The sequence below is a fragment of the Salvia miltiorrhiza genome, chromosome 4 (assembly GCF_028751815.1).
Source record: "Salvia miltiorrhiza cultivar Shanhuang (shh) chromosome 4, IMPLAD_Smil_shh, whole genome shotgun sequence".
NCBI lineage: Eukaryota > Viridiplantae > Streptophyta > Magnoliopsida > Lamiales > Lamiaceae > Salvia > Salvia miltiorrhiza.
Window position 1 is genome coordinate 954,493 of NC_080390.1, and position 17,782 is coordinate 972,274.

The 17,782-nt window shown below is 35.9% G+C and overlaps 3 protein-coding genes across 6 annotated transcripts; 2 read left to right on the top strand and 1 right to left on the bottom strand.

The window, feature by feature from the left end:
• The first annotated feature begins 463 nt into the window (after positions 1–463).
• Positions 464–5,312, top strand: LOC131022037 (3-phosphoshikimate 1-carboxyvinyltransferase 2). Its single transcript, XM_057951401.1, has 8 exons — positions 464–1,009; positions 2,223–2,467; positions 2,721–2,874; positions 3,436–3,650; positions 3,731–3,848; positions 3,939–4,149; positions 4,785–4,846; positions 4,925–5,312. Exons 1-8 carry the CDS (start codon positions 674–676, stop codon positions 5,141–5,143), a joined length of 1,560 nt encoding a protein of 519 aa, XP_057807384.1. The 5' UTR covers positions 464–673; the 3' UTR covers positions 5,144–5,312.
• A 5,086-nt stretch (positions 5,313–10,398) lies between these two features.
• Positions 10,399–12,680, top strand: LOC131022038 (UDP-glucuronate 4-epimerase 3-like). Its single transcript, XM_057951402.1, has one exon. It carries the CDS (start codon positions 11,000–11,002, stop codon positions 12,296–12,298), a length of 1,299 nt encoding a protein of 432 aa, XP_057807385.1. The 5' UTR covers positions 10,399–10,999; the 3' UTR covers positions 12,299–12,680.
• Positions 12,681–13,456: 776 nt separating this feature from the next.
• On the bottom strand, positions 13,457–17,482 carry LOC131022039 (uncharacterized). Of its 4 annotated transcripts, none has more exons than XM_057951405.1 (8): positions 17,365–17,482; positions 16,889–17,055; positions 16,678–16,800; positions 16,015–16,220; positions 15,230–15,373; positions 14,486–14,703; positions 14,017–14,275; positions 13,457–13,903 (listed from the first exon to the last, which is right to left on the bottom strand). In XM_057951405.1, the coding sequence occupies exons 2-8, from the start codon at positions 16,974–16,976 to the stop codon at positions 13,775–13,777; spliced, it is 1,167 nt and encodes a 388-aa protein (XP_057807388.1). In that variant the 5' UTR covers positions 16,977–17,055; positions 17,365–17,482; the 3' UTR covers positions 13,457–13,774. The 4 variants fall into 4 exon arrangements, with proteins under 4 accessions (XP_057807388.1, XP_057807386.1, XP_057807387.1 ...); XM_057951403.1 differs by having other exon boundaries at positions 16,889–17,104; positions 17,365–17,453; XM_057951404.1 differs by lacking the exon at positions 17,365–17,482 and adding an exon at positions 17,250–17,340.
• Positions 17,483–17,782: the final 300 nt, after the last annotated feature.

The following is a 17,782-nucleotide window of genomic DNA, read 5'->3' on the forward strand; positions in this document are numbered from 1 at the left end:
AGAATAAAATTAAAAAGAGATTCTTAAATTTTTTACGGATACAAAATATCAAAAATATTACTATTAATTATAAAATATTACTGTATAATATTACAATTTTTTTTTTTGGGTTCAGCAGTACCCCCAACGCCCATTCTTGGATCCGCCAGTGTTCATATTCGATAAATGTTTAATTTGATTCCTTTTTTTATTAAAAAAATAGACATCCCACTCTACGGGATAATGTTAATATAGTTTTGATAAAGCTTGAGATATTTGAAGGAATGGAAGGAAATACGAATTTATGTCGAAACAAAAGTAGATTAAAGTTGGGAAAATAATTAAAATGGTAATGTTATGTGCGTGTGTTGGCCAATCGATAAATGATTAATACCTAAAATTAAAGATTTGGTGTTCGAGTTTATTATGGCACGAATTTTAAATTTCTTTATTTAATATTATTGTTAATCCATCGTAAAAAAAAATGTAAGAAAGAAAGAAATACAGCACGTTTGAAACACAAAGGTGGTTGGTGAATGCAGAGAGTCTTTACCTCATTCTACCTCGCCAACCCCCTTCTACTTCAACCTAACCCCATCTTCTCAACTACAACATTTCTCAATTTCCTGCAAAACCCCATCACGAATCACCAATTTCTCCTCTCAATTGCTAAAAAACAACCACATCATAGCCAATGGCGCACGTCGCGAAAATGGCGCACAATCTCGCCTCGCCCAAATTCACAACCCCTACAGCTAAATCCCCAGCTTCAACTTCGTCTTCGTTGTTTCTCGCCTCCAAGAGTCTCAACAATTCGTCGAAAAGAACGTGGGGTTTGGGTAAAAGTTCGATCTTGACGGTTAAAAAGACGAGCCAATTGAGAGTTGTGGCTTCGGTCGCCACGGCGGAGAAGCCCTCCACGGTGCCGGAGATCGTGCTGCAACCCATCAAAGAAATTTCCGGCACTGTAAAGTTGCCGGGCTCTAAATCACTTTCCAACCGAATTTTGCTTCTTGCTGCTCTGTCTGAGGTAATACTTACATTTGCTTATTGATTTGCAATGCTGATCTCTTTTTTCTTGCTTTTTTTAATTGCCTAAATGCATGTTATAAAGGGTTTGTTTTTTTGGGTATTGGCGGTGAAGGTAGCACAGTTTGATCTATTAGTCTTTGTTATATGCTCATTTCATTCACGCAGCTTTTGCTACTAAAATGGTTTAAGCAGTAACAAAAATGTTCAAGAGATCTCGACGTCTAAAAAGTTGCAAATTGAGAATTCTCCAGTAGGTTTGAGTCTTAAGAGTCAAATGCCTCACTTGTTCATGAATCATGATTGTATCGATATCATTGCATTTTTTTTCCCTTTGTTGTGTGTGAATATGTATTTTTGCATGCACATAATGCGTGATAGTATAATGTTTATCACATATTGATTTTATTGTTTTAAACTCAATGCTTATATATATGTGTTCTCCACACTTGTTTTAATGCTGAATTTATCTGAGATAATCAAATTGGTTTTAATATTCTGTCATAGGCCAAAATTATTCGTGATATCTTGTTTATGCAGCACTCGGATACCTGTACCGACTTTTAGGCAAGGCTACACCTATCTCAATGCACACTGGCAGTTAATGCCTCACATACTGGTGCTTAGTATTTCCATATATTGGAGTAGCCAAGACATCTCTTCATTTGGTTATGTAGTTTGCTTAGATAAGATGAAGTTTTGTGTGACATGATAATATGGCATGTTGATATGTTAGTGACGTTTTTTCGTGATAATAATGCCGTACTGCCTTAAATCAGGTTGAAATGGGAGTTTCCTCCAGGTAGTTGTGAGCGTAAAGTTTGCAGTTATGCTGGAATATCTCTATTTATTTGATTTAGAATAACATGTTTGCAACACTTATCCATCTGTAGCTGAAGATTGAGAGTATGATAAGAGAAGTATTACATAATTTGTCTGTTCTTTTAGATATATTATCACATTTTGAACCTTACATGTCGTCCCCAACTTTTTATTTGATTAATGTTAGAAATACTTTAAAGTCAAAGGTCTTTTCACGGGTTATTTTTTATATATATTTTATTTTTCCCTCCTTAAATATTACTATAAGTTAGCCAGTCACAGGATGCAATAAACTTCTGTGGAACTTGAACGTACTCCACAGTTATCTGTTAGTTCTTGGGTCTATGTCTTTTTTTGGCTATGTTCCTGAATAATTGTTTAATGTTTTTCAGGGAACGACTGTTGTGGACAACTTACTAAGCAGTGATGATATCCATTACATGCTTGGTGCCTTGAGGACTCTTGGGCTGGATGTGGAAGAAGACAAAGCTAATCAACGTGCAGTTGTGGGAGGCTCTGGTGGTCTATTTCCAGCTTCTAAAGAAGCTAAGGAAGAAATTCAACTTTTCTTAGGAAACGCAGGAACGGCGATGCGCCCATTGACTGCTGCAGTTGTTGCTGCTGGTGGGAATGCAAGGTATACCCGTAGCCTTATTTTAATCTATATCTTTAGGATACACACTTTTCCACCCATATAATATTTACATTTATGCCTGATCCTTGAGAGCTTTTTTCGTGATTCTGTTTGAGTTTTGGATAAATGCTGTAATGCAAGGGGCACTTTATGAAATTAAATAATCTTGATTGGTCTGTTTGTATAATGAGCTGCTACTAATCCTTAATGTGATTGATTTTCTTACTGTCTAGCATTTATACTCTATGACTTTCAGCTATGTGCTTGATGGAGTTCCTCGCATGAGAGAGAGACCTATTGGTGATTTAGTCACTGGACTTAAGCAGCTTGGTGCTGACGTTGATTGTTTCCTGGGCACTGATTGTCCCCCCGTTCGTGTTGTTGGAAAAGGAGGTCTTCCTGGTGGGAAGGTGGGTCTTCATTTTAGTCGAAATTTAATTCTGGCGTTTTAGCCTTCATGTTGTCGCATACAGTAATGTCGCATGCAAGCTTCAAACTGATACCTACCTTACTAATTTATGTCCTCTGAGACAAAATGATTCGACTTTTCTCTTTTTTGATGATCGCGAGAAAAGAGGATAAGAATACAAATTCAAATGGACACAGTGGAAAGCCAGCTGTCAGCCTTGAAAATAATTCATCAAATGTCTTTGAGAATGTTTTACTCAAAATATGTTTCTCGTGCTGTTGCCTTTGCAATGGATCCCGGATTTTCTGCCTTATTCCTCATCTAATTATACGTAAATGGAATAGATGAATACATTCAAAGCACTAACGTGCTGTTGCCATTAGTGTTGTTTTCGATGCCAAGATATCATACTTTTACTTGATCTGGATTAGAGTGCTGAGCAGACTTCTCCTTCGTTCTGAGCTTTTCTTCCTAATTTGGGAAGGGAAATGACATTTCGCCTTTGGAACATCACTGAGAATCTATGATTTATTTTCTCTCTGATCTTGCCTTATGGTTGCAGGTGAAGCTCTCTGGATCCATCAGCAGTCAATACCTTACTGCTCTACTCATGGCTGCGCCCCTGGCTCTAGGAGACGTTGAAATTGAAATCATCGACAAACTCATTTCTGTGCCTTATGTGGAGATGACGCTTAAATTGATGGAACGCTTTGGCGTCTCAGTGGAGCACAGTGACAGCTGGGACCGATTCTTGGTCCGGGGAGGTCAAAAGTACAAGTAAGTTCCTTTCCACTAAATTTGTAAGCAGCTTTGAGAAACTCGATTTTGTTGAAGCTTTAACTTGATTCATTCATCAGGTCTCCTGGGAAAGCTTATGTGGAAGGCGATGCCTCGAGCGCCAGTTACTTCTTGGCCGGTGCAGCTGTTACTGGTGGAACCGTTACTGTTGAAGGGTGTGGAACGAGCAGTTTGCAGGTATTTGAACCATTTGATGTTGTGATTTTTCTCCTCCTTCAGATGACGGGATTTCTAACATCTTCTGCGCTCATATTTTCCATTTTGAAGGGCGATGTTAAATTTGCCGAGGTTCTTGAAAAAATGGGTGCTGAGGTTACCTGGACCGAGAATAGCGTGACTGTTAAAGGACCTCCGCGTGATGCATTTGGAAGGAAACATTTGCGAGCCGTTGATATAAACATGAACAAAATGCCAGATGTCGCCATGACTCTCGCTGTAGTGGCGCTTTTTGCAGATGGACCCACTGCTATAAGAGATGGTACGGCCGCCTTCGCTCAAGTATATTAATTTTTTTTTTTATTTTTTTTTATCGGTCAAAGTCATGTTAGATGTTAGTAGTTAGTTCCCCATCCACTCCAAGAACCACCTTATCTCTCCATTCACCAAACTCTACCTTATATCTCCAATCACCAATTCGTTCCCAAGAGGGATCGAACCCGGGTCACTTCACTTAAGTGAGGACCCGGTGGCCAGTGGGCTAAGCCCCCTGGTTCGCCCAAGTATATTAATAATACCAAGTTTTTCTTAACCTCTTTTAACATGACCATGATAAGCATAATAACAGTATAGTACTGGGTTCGAGGACAACGGGTCGAGTAACCTGTTTCGACTTTTGTGTTTCTCTTCTGATTTTCGCCTCTTTAGAGAATAACGGGTGAAATAGTTGGGGAAAGCAACGCGAATATAAAGAAACTATAATACCTTACCTTTGATCCTTTTACCCACATCTTATCCTATCTTTAAACAAATGGGCCTGACTGAGCTAAGAGTATCTATTCTCAATGCCTTTCACTAACTTTTGCTCACTTTGCTTCCTTTTCCTCAGATTCTTCCGCTCTCGATGCTACTTTTCTCGTCCCCGCAAATTGACCTCGTTTTCCCCTTTGTTTGCAGTGGCTAGCTGGAGGGTTAAAGAAACCGAAAGAATGATTGCCATATGCACAGAACTTAGAAAGGTTTGTTGCTTTTTACGCGCGCCTCCATCTCTGGATATATCTACCGTTGTTTGATCATATCATCGTCCTATGTTTCAGTTGGGAGCGACAGTCGAGGAAGGGGCGGATTACTGTGTGATCACCCCACCGGAGAAATTGAAGGTGACGGACATTGACACGTACGATGATCATAGGATGGCGATGGCCTTCTCTCTCGCTGCATGTGCCGACGTCCCAGTAACTATCAAGGACCCCGGCTGCACCCGTAAGACCTTCCCCAACTATTTCGACGTGCTTGCTACGTTTTCGAAGCACTGAAGGAAAGAAGTGTTGGCATCAGTGATGAGGTTGCCAAATTTTGAGATTGTTTGTAACAGTAAAAACCATGTTTCATGTTGAGAATTACTTTGGTTGTAGACATAGATTGAGTGTGCTGTGACCATTTCTTGAATAATAATTAAGTCTTGTGTAATGTATTCTTGTGAAATTGGCCTAATAAATCCTTGAGGAAAATATGTAGGTTGGAGTTGGCAATTGACAATTCTAGTGTAAATAAGATTAATGATGGTCTTCTCAAAAAGAAAATGATTAATGATGGTGTTTAGAAAATAATTTAATTTGAGTTCTAATTTTTGTAGGGGTAAATTATTGTAAAGATGAAACGATGTAAACCTTATTTATGCAGTCACATTATGGCCATCTACAAAATAGTTTAATAAGAAAATTTTATTTTTTTTAAAATTAAAATAAGATTTAACTAATAAGAAAATTTTATTTTTTTAAAAATTAAAATAAGATTTAACTATTTTATTTTATCGTATTGTCTATATTGTGTTTGTTTATTTATTTTATTTTTTAATAAAAACTAAAAAAAATTATAAAAAAAATAACTACAATGTAGACAATACAATAAAATAATTAAAATTTATTTTTATTTAAAAAAATAAGTTAAATAATTTTTTTTAAGAAAATTCTATTCAATTAATCTGTGGGTGGCTAGAACGTGACCGTTTAGCATCACTCTTTTTATTTTGAACTAATAATAATTAATTAATTTTTGCAGATCAACCTGCAAAATCACTGAATCAGTGAGTAGTCAATTTTAGCTAATATGTAGAAATGAATTTGATTCTATGTGGATTAAATGGATTGGTTGAGTATCAAATTTGCCAAACTTTATCAGACAAAGGTAACACCACTTGTGAAAAAATTGTTGAATCAAACAAAGTATTGACAGTTACATTTAATTTTACCGTTTTACAATCCTACAAATGGATGCTTATGATTAGTGTGTGTGTGTGTAAATTCTGCTGCCGACTGCAATAACTGTAAAGGCAATGGAACATGCAGAGAGAGAGAGAGAGAGAGAGACATAATTGTGTGAGCTTATAACATCTCACATGGTGACGGTGATGCCTCAATAATTAATTAATGTTATGTTATTCTCTCATAATTCTTGATTTCCACCTTACATTTGTTTTCTTATTATATATTCTCCTTCACTTCTTCATCTCCACATCTCATCACATTTCACTCATTAATTAACTCTTGATTTTGGCATTAAACACTAATTAATCTAACCTTGTTTGTTTTATTTTCTGATTCTACTCCCTTATTTCTATTTTTGGTGCTCATTTTCATGATAAACTAATCTGCAATTCGTCGAACCTCGATAGCATATCATTTCACGTTGTAATTTATAGGTAGAAATTGTAAAATTAAGTGCATATTTGATTATGAAATCCGGTCAAATTTCTTCTTTCTTAAGACACTGGAAGAATACTAATATCAGTCAAAAAGAATCCCCAACAATCAACTAATACATTAGAGCATTGGCAACGCACCTACACGATCCACCCTACTCGAGTAAGGGTGAGATCGTGTAGGGCGTTGCAGCCGGTGGTCACTCGAGGGCTACACGTTCTATCGCGTATGCCTAATAGCCCTCAAATTCGGCGCGTGTTTTACACGCGCCATATTAAAAAAAAAACAAAAAAAAAAATCGAAATTTGAAAAATGTGGCAAAAAAATAAAAAGCAATTAAATTTAATGAAAATTTAATTATTAGTAAAATGTGTTATTTAAATTTGAGCAATTAAATTTAAATGAAAAGCACAAAAATCAAAACTCAAAAAAATCATGTAGACTATCATGTAACCCCAATGCGGCCTCCTTACTCAATCTGGTCCCCCCCTCATCAAGTAAGCTATCATGTAGGCTATCATATAACCCCAATGCAGATGCTCTTAGTCTTAGAGATCATTAGATTACCTTTCGCTGAAAAAATGAAGGTCTAATGATAAGTCATTGCCATGTAATTTGGCCGGATTTTGTCACCGCATGAACATTAAGAAGAAATTCACAGGTGGTGGATTACTATATAAAATTAAAAAATCGTGGGAAACATCTGAAAAAAATGAAATTTCGTGAATTTACAGGTAATTAATCATAAACTTAATGTACATGAATCGAGAATGTATATATCGAAAATTTAAGATAAATAAAAATAAAGAATGAATGTAATGTCACATGAACACATGAATGAAGGTAATGTATTTAATATGTTTTGGTGTTATATATTTATAGATTTGCCTTTATAGAGAGGATACTAGTTGGGAACAACAATCCCATCTTCTCCATAAAGTTTCACATGTTTTCACTAAAATTAGATGCAAAAAGAAAGAGGATCACATGAAGTGAAGACACTTTCATCCCTTCATATCAAGTTTTGATAAATATTTTATTTCATCATGTTATTTTATATGTGCAAATGCAATGAATAAAAAATTTCAGTCCATTTTTCGTAAGTCGGTTAAAATGAAGACAACATTTTTAATTAGTATTTTATCGTGATTATTGTGTGGTATTAACTGTATTTTATGGAATATGCTTATGCAAATGTTGCTATCTCTCTCTCTGTTTCTTGAATTTGACTCTTCTTTTTTGTTACAGCAAAAGTCACAAAGATCTTTCTGTTGAAGCAAACTTCTAGTTAGGTAGAGTGATTCCATAATAATAATAATAATAATAATAATAATAATTATTATTATTAATAATTAATAATAGAGGCATAGGGTGCTAAATAAGGTTGTCTGCACTACGAAAATCACTGCACATTTAAATTTGACTGCTTCTGCCCCTACTTTTAACCTATTTTATACTTTGCATTTATACACACCTCTATTTCTCATCCCTTCTTATAAACCCAATTATTAAAAACCCAAAAGAAATACAAAAATAGAAAAAGAAAGAAGAAAATTTTGGAGGAGGAAAGGGAATAGGGAGATGAGCTTATAAATACATAAACTAGGTAGACTTCTACTTTTAACCTATTTTATACTTTGCATTTATACACACCTCTATTTCTCATCCCTTCTTATAAACCCAATTATTAAAAAACCAAAAGAAATACAAAAATAGAAAAAGAAAGAAGAAAATTTTGGAGGAGGAAAGGGAATAGGGAGATGAGCTTATAAATAAATAAACTATGTAGACTTCTACTTGATAATGGTACAAAGCAAGTTATATGAGCTAATTAATTAATGTAAAGTATGATAGAGATTGAGCGATCACTTCTACTTAATAATCTTACATAGGAATATAGAAAACTTAAAAAAGTAAGAATTTGTTTGTTACGCGGTATGAGATAAGGGCTGATGATATATTTGATCGTGATGTTTTTTACAATATGCCATATTAGTATCATAGTATTTGGTAGAACGCTTTAAAATATTTATAAATATAATATGTTATTTGCTATGATGTATTAAAACGATATGAAGTTAATAATAGTTTTAATTATGATTTGTATTACATATACCACATTCACGTGTGATATACAGAATCACTCAAATTGTATATATTTTCAAACTTTTAATTTATAAAGTGTCATATATTTTGTACTAAATAAGATATTAAGATGTTATATGTATATTATACACCATAATCACTCGTACTAACCGAATCCTAATCTTAGAGTGAAATAAATATATACATACACCTATTAATTTTGAGTGGGAGTTTAGGATACATAATTACGTATAATGCACTATTCAAATCCAAAACAATAGAGAATGTTTAATTAGTATTATTTTCACATTTAAATAAGGAAAATAAACATTTGATTGCAGCAGTATTCAAAATTAATTATTCGATGTTTTAATTTATTCAAAAGGCTTGTAGCGCAGTAAATCTTAAATCGAACGTTTGTTTTTAAATGTTTGCAACTTGATTTTAAATGTTTGGCTTTTACCATAATAAAAGCAAAAGTTTGGTTTTTTAAATGTAAACACGCAATAATTGCGTTGGTTCCATAAATTTAAATTTAATGTAACACGAGTAAATCGCAAATTACTTTCGCAAAACTTTGAAGCGACTCCAAAATATGAAGAAAAAAGTGCACATGCATTTCTTTATCTTGTAAAATAATTTAAAATGAGAGAATTAGGATTGAGGCATTGTAATATTCCTTAAGTGATTATCAAATTATCTTGAACTAATGAAATAAATTTAAAAGTGGGATTCTCAAGAAAGTCCATGAAGTGAGAATTAGGAAAGTCAATCCCTAAAGTTTACCAAAATCAAATTTTAGATTATAGGGTTCATAATATACATGTCTAGCTAGTATATTTATTTATTTATTTATAGTAAACATAATACAATAACAAAGACTTTATAATATATTTCCTTCGAACTTAATAAATCCAGAATCAAATATGCACATATCACATTATTCAAATATGTTTTTTAATTTTTATAATTTTTCACAACAAATTCATAAGTCTTCATAGAGAACTCACAATAAACTCATTATATCTATACATATATGGAGAGATTATTATACGAACCACAGGCGTGCGCACACCCACCCACACACATATATATATATAGGTATACATGAGTTAAAATAAAATTTCTTTTAAAATATAAAATAAGAATAATTTTCAGTCATTGGATTATCAAGATCTACGATTGAATGAATTAAGCTCTTGGATTCGAATCTACTTAACGAATTTATGCGCATTCTACATAGAGTTCACACATCAAACAACAACTGCCCAATGATTAAATCTCAATCGTTAGACTATGGATATATCAATGGTGTATATAAGAGTCTGTCCTTATTTCTATTTTGAGACGTCCCACAAGAGTGTGCATCTGTCATTTTTGAATATTGCCCCACGGCTAACTCTTTATTTCTTACACTTATTTTATAATAAAGTAAATCATTTTTCCAACTTTCAATACACTCATCTAACACACTCTTGCGGGACGAAAGAACTATTTTAAATGTGAATGTGAGAATTATTTCCAATGATATCACGATATAAAATTGTATTTAAAAAAGGGATAGATTCAATTTTGTGTTTACTATTTTTAGACATGTTGGAATTAGAGATTCATCAATCCCTAATTCTCCATTTAAACACATAAACTTTTCACTTAGTAAACATATAAGCAAAATAGTAATCATTCACAAATGACAAAGAAAACTAACCTATATATTCACATTCCTTCAATGTAGGCATAGAATAGAATATTTATTGTCACCGCCGCTTCTAACAAACCCATGTGAAACTCAAGCCCTAAATTTCAACCCACTTTACAACCAATCAAAACCCCTCAACTCAACACACAATTCCTTTTTCTTTTTTTCACTATTTATCCTTTCCATTAAATCAATCAAAAAATAAAACAAAAATGACAGTTGGAAGAAAAAGCCCTAAATTTGCAATTAAAGTAAGGCTAAATCTCATGGATATCGACGTTAACCCTTGCCATTAATGACACTATGACAGTCTGTGTTTGACTCTCTTCTTACTTACCATTGCCATTAATCAAATCCCATCCATTTTGTTTCTTAAATATTTCATCAATCCTCTCTTCCCCAATCATTCAATCGTCAAAATCTTCAAATTTAATTTCACCAAAGAAAAATACAGCATCTTCACCACCACCAACCTCCAAGAAACCAGAAGATTCCTCCCCACCTCCATTAATAACCAGAGAGAGGAAGTTTCAGCTCCATTTCCAGACACCCTTTTGCTTCCTCTCTCCAATCTTGAACACCGCATCCGCCAATATCGAAGCCAAGGAAGCAATTGCGAAAATCCCCATCCAAAACCCTAGCATTTCAAACGGCAAGTGGAAGAAATTCAGTGGATTTCGCCACAGATGAAGCACATTGACAGCGCCCCATCAACCCCGGGAAAGTTCAAGATCGAGAAATCGCCCTACAACCGGCTGCGGCTGCATTCGTCTCTAGCTAAGCTCACTTTCTGGTCGCTTGTGTTTCTCGGATTGATCTTTGTCTTCTTTTATAGATCACCATCTTCATCAACCCCGGCCACCTCAGATCTTTCTAGAAGGTCCCTTAGGACCAGTTTGTATCAAGATGCTAGCTTCGAGAAGAAGGTTAGAGCATCAGCTAAGATTAGGTCCAGAAATGGGATTTCCGTTCTAGTCACCGGCGCCGCCGGTTTCGTCGGCACCCACGTCTCCGCCGCCCTCAAGCGGCGCGGCGACGGCGTGGTGGGCCTTGACAATTTCAATCATTACTATGATCCCTCGCTCAAGAAGGCGAGGCAGGCGCTGCTGGAGCGCACAGGGGTGTACATTGTTGAGGGGGATATCAATGATGCTTCTCTGTTGAAGAAGCTGTTTGAAATCGTGCCTTTCACTCATGTTATGCATTTGGCAGCGCAGGCCGGAGTTCGTTACGCGATGGAGAATCCGAGCTCTTATGTGCATAGCAACATTGCTGGCTTAGTCAGCTTGCTTGAGGTTTGTAAGGAAGCAAACCCTCAGCCTTCGATTGTGTGGGCTTCGAGTAGCTCGGTGTATGGATTGAATACGAAGGTGCCCTTCTCGGAGAAGGATAGGACTGATCAGCCTGCAAGTTTGTATGCTGCAACTAAGAAGGCTGGTGAGGAGATTGCACATACTTACAATCACATCTATGGGCTCTCCCTCACCGGATTGAGGTTCTTCACGGTTTATGGGCCGTGGGGGAGGCCGGATATGGCCTATTTCTTCTTCACTAGGGATATCTTGAAAGGGAAGTCGATTCCCATCTTTGAGGCTGCTAATCATGGGACTGTGGCTAGGGATTTCACCTACATTGATGATATAGTGAAGGGGTGTTTGGCTGCATTGGATACTGCTGAGAAGAGCACCGGCAGTGGTGGGAAGAAGAAGGGGCCGGCTCAGCTGCGTGTGTACAATTTGGGGAACACTTCGCCTGTGCCTGTCTCGGATCTTGTGAGCATTTTGGAGAGACTGCTTAAGGTGAAGGCGAAGCGGTTGGTTATGAAGCTGCCTAGGAATGGGGATGTGCAGTTTACACACGCCAATATAAGTTTAGCGCAGAGGGAGCTCGGGTATAAGCCCACGACAGATCTGCAGACGGGGCTGAAGAAGTTTGCGCGCTGGTACCTCAGTTACTATGGGAGTGGCAAGAAGAATGCGCAATGATAGTGGGTACAAAAAGTTTTGGATTTGTGTGGTAGAACCATTCTATTCTTTTCCATTTCGATTCTTATAATTGTTTCTCTTAATCTATATCTGTGTTTTGCTGGCACAATTTGTTCTTGCTTTCGAATATCATGATTTCATCGTCCCACGATTGAAGTTCTTGTGGCCGGTGGGCGTTGTTTCACGCCGGTGTTTGTCATCTGCATCAAAGGGTACACAAGATTTTGTCATTCATGGGATTGATTGTATTTGTTGTAGAATTCATAAACTGATAAGACACAATTTTCTGATTTGATGGACATGTGTCGTTCCAAATCCGATCCAAGTATAGCACGCGAGTAGCTTGGCTGTTGTGATTCAATAAATGAAGTTTGGTTGCACATTTTGAAGCCCTTATCATGAAAAAATGACCAAATTCTGTTGGCTGCATTGCTGCTCATGTATAGATTTCTTAACTGTTTTGCTTTGATGCAAGATGTTTTAGGTAATGAATCTTTGTGGGATCTTTTAGAATCTTCAGTTTTTGATAGGTGGATCTGGATCTTGATTTAATGTGGGAACCTATCATTAACTTCTTTAGCCACATTTGATTCAGATTCATAGATTAAGGTTATCTGCATTTCTCATTTCCATCTATGAACAAGATGATAGTGTAGGGATTCATAGATATTATGGGAAAAAGTGGTAGTGATGGCTAAAGAATTGAAAGGGGGTTGCTCTTCTTAGGAAAACTTAGGTTTCTGATTTAAGATGAAAGTATGTATGCCAAGAAATTAGGAGAAGAAAAATCAAGAAATCGGCTTTTCTTTCAATGATTATCAAGTTATATTCTAATTTGAATATGAAAGAAAAAAAAAAGTGAGATTGCTTAATACTTTGCAATTCTTATTCGTAGTTGTCTTTATTAATTAATGAAATCTTGACTTGGAACTGAAGAGACTTAAGTGAAAATGACATTTGAATTGCCGTTTAAAGGAAGTTAGATGTAGCAATTTATGAGTTTTTCTTTCTTGTTTTTAGCATCATTTTGAGTTAGTTTTTGACAATAATGCTTCAAACAGAGCGTCGAGGATAGCAAATGGACCACTTGGTTTCCTCTTCAAGAAAAAGAAAAAAAATTTGCAATAACGAATTCATAGTCAGCTTGAGATCTCACTATTGAAAAGTGAAACTTGACTTTATAGGTAATTTGTCGCATTTCAATCCAACTATTTTTGGAACCAAAACTCCAAGAACACACACACCTTTGAAGACTGAGAAAGAAAGACGGGGATGCCTAATGCGAGATGTGAGACGCGTTGGTGGCTGTGGATTTCTTCTCGTCTCGGGTAGCAGCAGAGACGAACTTCTCGAAACCAACAGCAGCGAACCCGAAAGTGAGGACTTGATGTAGCATCAGTTCATCGACACTCGGTCAAAATGAAGCAACTTGATAACGATGATGGTTGCAACGGCAAAAGAGTCCCCATACCGAGTTCAGAAGTCATATTTTGTTCTTCCACTTCTCAAGATGAGGCATAGCGTATCGGGGAGGTTAGAAGAAGACGAGAGGTAATTCCAGGCCTCGAGCATCAGTCGCTTTCTTGATCCTTTGAAATGAACTACCTGTGTCCAGAAATTAAGCAGATTTTGAGAGAAGAATGTTTGTTCAAAAACCCGAGCCAATAAATGAATGACAAAAATCAATTTTCAGTAGTCCATAGGCATGTTTTCTTTACCTTCACATCCAAAGGCATTCCGTGAAATTGGCCTGCACCCTCTGGTGGCGTCCAATTATAAAGAGAGCACGGCAGAAAAAGCACCGAAGCACCACCAATCATGTCTTGGAAAGCCTCTCTTCTAGAGAACCTTTTGATGTTAAAGTTGGGTTTAGATTTAACAACCCATGCAAGAGCTAGTTGGTCTCCAAGCATTCGAGAAGCTCGCATAAATTTTGAACTGTAAACTTCTAGTACTTCTTGTAAGAACGTCACCCCCCTGTGGGCAAAGAGAGTATTATTCACTCATATATCAAGCACCAAATATTGGCATACGGACAAATAGTGAGAACCACCGCCCTTTCATAAAATAGAACTAGAAGAATCGACACTGAAACTGAAAAGTTTCTGCCACAGAACAACTTCTAGGCTTGGATGCTTTCTTGCAAGTCTAATCATAAAATCATAGCACAGAGAAAAAACAATGTACCTCTGAATTCCATCAGCAGTACCCCTTACGGCAATGAATCCCGAATTTAGAGGTTGATCTTTGTTGTTCCGGAAGGTAAGAGCCAGATCAAAATTAGGATAGTCAGAAAATATTTCTCCAAGGTCCCCTATTACTGCTATATCAGAATCCGTGAAAATGAAATGAGTTACTTGTTCCTGCTTCTGTTCCAGCTTCTCAAGTCTTGTTTGTAGAAACATCTGCACAAACAACAGATATTGCAAATGAGAAGTACACACATTTCTTAGAAACAAATAGATGGTACTAAACTGCAAATCAACTTTTAAAGAAAATCCACCACAAAGTTTGGGAGATGGTTCTTACATAGGATAAAACGTAAGCTTCGACTTAAATATTTAAAAATGTTCATTAGTAGAAGTGAAGTACAATACAAAAAGGAGGAGGATTAACAGAGCAGAAATTAACATATATAATTTGTTTATACAATCAGATGCTATTTATAGGTAAATAATCCATTATCCTAGTTCATGGGCAAACAAGAAAATTTAAAAGTTCGCCAAGGAAGTCAACTCAAAAGGCTTGCATTTACTATCAGACAGAAGTAAAGCCAATTTGAATCAGCTATTCTGACATGTACTAGTTGACTATCACCTCCACATCCTTTGTATAAAGTATCTAACACATATAAGTACCATCAAACTTAGTTAAGCAGAGAATGATAAGAAAAAGAATGTCCTATTTCCCAACAATGCCCTGCGCTCTTACAATGTAAGACCTGATTCTTTGAAGCATCAACTTGTCTCTCGAATATTCACCTTGTATTGGTTGAATAGTGACCATATCTCTATGCAGCGGAAGATCAGAGGCAGGATCAGTAAGAATGATAACATTGCTTTGAGGCATGGTTACCTACAATCATTTATGAAGCACCAAATTAGTAGCCTCAACCGAGACAATTAAATGACAACGCACATACAGCATCCAGATAGTGTGATTAATTTGAACCAGTTGAGTAAAGTGGAAATGTTATGGGAATAAGATGGTGTCATTAATTTAAGTCTGCATTACTAAGGTGTCATTATGGATGGATAGTTTTTCATAAACTGCTGGCTGTTATGGTATTAAAATTGTTGTTCCAGGAAAATTATTGCCAACAAACAGCAAATGACTACCAGTATGGCATACACAGAGCACTAGAAGAATTGCAACCCCATGGCTTGAGACTAAGCCTTGTGATAAAGTAAAGGTGTATGGTTTCAAGCACTAAGAGAGACTTGAAACTACTGACAAAGGATATCTGGCCCACTGACTTCAGAAATGCTTTCCACGATATTTTTCTAATAGTACTCGCAGATGATACGCCCATTTTTGAAAACAAGATAATTGAATTAGAAATTTCTACTACTGATAATTCATAGTACAATTTAATGATTTATTACTGTAAAATTCTATGCATACTAATATTCCTGCAGATGATTGGGTCATAGTTATATGCAGAATCAAACTCCTTTTAATAATTGCAGTTTTGAAAATAATAATATAAAAAGTACCTGGACAAAATTTAAGAAAACATTCAAAATGGCCATCGACCTCTCCACTTTGTTATATGACATGTTCCCAACAGTAACCAACTCAATTGGTCTACTGTCAACAGTAGAGTTGTAAGTGGTGAATACAGTGACTAAAGCTACATGGTCCGTTGGGAGAGAATGGTTACGAAACTTCAGAAATTGTGTTCTATCAAGAGCCCTTGTTCCTGAAAATATTGTAGGTTGAGCACTCAAATAATGAATGATAAGTTTATCATAGTCATGAATCATGATCCTTACTCGACATTAATATATACAAGGACAAATAGATAGGAAAAATTGGTTTAAAAGATCTTGTCCAGTAGTATCTAGCCAACTGCACAAAACTCTGTGTATAGATAACTATGATATGGAATCATCAATGCGATCGATGATTAATTTAGCAAGTTATCAGAAAAAAACCAAAACGAAGTTGACAGAATATTTCTTAATTATTGGTTGGCAACATATTTAGATAGTGAACATAATGTGCAGTTCCAGGTTCAGCAAAACTGGAAATATATTATCTTTAACAAATGGATGAGACAATAAAACCAGTGGACAAATTATTTGTAATTAAAGAAATTGGGAACTCGTGAAGTGAGACGCTAAAACTTTTTCCCGAAGGGATGGAATTTGTCCAACCTCGGCATTGCAAACGATCAGCAAGACCCTCCCCAGCAGCAGGTCCTTGGATAAGATGATTGGACTTCTTTGGCTTCTCCTTAGGTACATCCTGAAAATCCCTTTGCTGATGGAGCTCCTTGACTGGAAGAAGCATCTTTTTTTCCATTTCTTAAACATAAAAACAGCATAAAATGATAAAGGAAAGCTGAAATAAGATGAAATGATATACCTGATAGAAAGTGAGGAATTAAAATAAGTGCTGGAAGAAGCAAAAGCAACCGATTCCATCCAACACATATTCTCTTCACCAGCACCATACTGTACTCCCTAAAATGGCCTACTCTCTACCTTCAACTGCAGTGAATCTAAATTCCAGCTCTTTCTGCGTGATTTGAACTGCAATAACAATCGCAATGTATGCAGCTTCAGCAAACGAACTTACCCCCTACCAAACACACACATCCCCCATAAAAAATGACATACAATAGAAATTAGCTTATCCCAAAACTTTGCCCTATATTTCAGAGAACATTTAACATTGAATTTTAGGGTTTATCCCCCCAAAAAGCATCAACTCGTTGCATACTTACAACTTAGTGAAACACACACACATGCGAAATTACACGCATGGAATCAGAATTGAAGGATGATTTGCTTCATTCTATCTCAAAACTTGTCCAGATAAATAAGATCAGATCAACTTACGTTAGTTAACAACTTTTAGCAGAAGCTCACGATCCACGAAATCACAATTCCAGCAACGTTTTCTCTGATTTTAGAGATCTCCTAATTTCTCATTGCTTCTATTTCTTCATAATAAGATAAACGCTCATCATTCGGGTAGGGCCCATCATAATAGCCCGTTTCAGGAAGATCGGGCCTTCTATTTGGGCCCAAATTGTGAGTGGGCCTTTTCGTTAAGCAAAATATAATTACTGATATGTTAATAGTGAGATTTTCTGAGTTTGGTGAAATTATACAAAATAAAATAAAATGAAACTTGATATGTGTTTAATTTAATTATTAAAAAATATTAATTTATCGTGTACTTATATTAATTTTATTGAAGTAAAGGCAATACAAAAATTAAAATACATAATATATATTGTGATAAAATTAGTAA

Coding starts and splice junctions, on each gene's coding strand:
- LOC131022038 (XM_057951402.1), top strand. CDS start 11,000: ATGAAGCACATTGACAGCGCCCCATCAACCCCGGGAAAGTTCAAGATC.
- LOC131022037 (XM_057951401.1), top strand. CDS start 674: ATGGCGCACGTCGCGAAAATGGCGCACAATCTCGCCTCGCCCAAATTC. Junction 2,468..2,720: donor GCTGCTGGTGGGAATGCAAG/GTATACCCGTAG, acceptor TATGACTTTCAG/CTATGTGCTTGATGGAGTTC. Junction 4,150..4,784: donor ACCCACTGCTATAAGAGATG/GTACGGCCGCCT, acceptor CTTTGTTTGCAG/TGGCTAGCTGGAGGGTTAAA.
- LOC131022039 (XM_057951405.1), bottom strand. CDS start 16,976: ATGGTGCTGGTGAAGAGAATATGTGTTGGATGGAATCGGTTGCTTTTG. Junction 14,276..14,485: donor ACTGCTGATGGAATTCAGAG/GTACATTGTTTT, acceptor CTTTGCCCACAG/GGGGGTGACGTTCTTACAAG. Junction 13,904..14,016: donor GAATGCCTTTGGATGTGAAG/GTAAAGAAAACA, acceptor TTCTGGACACAG/GTAGTTCATTTCAAAGGATC.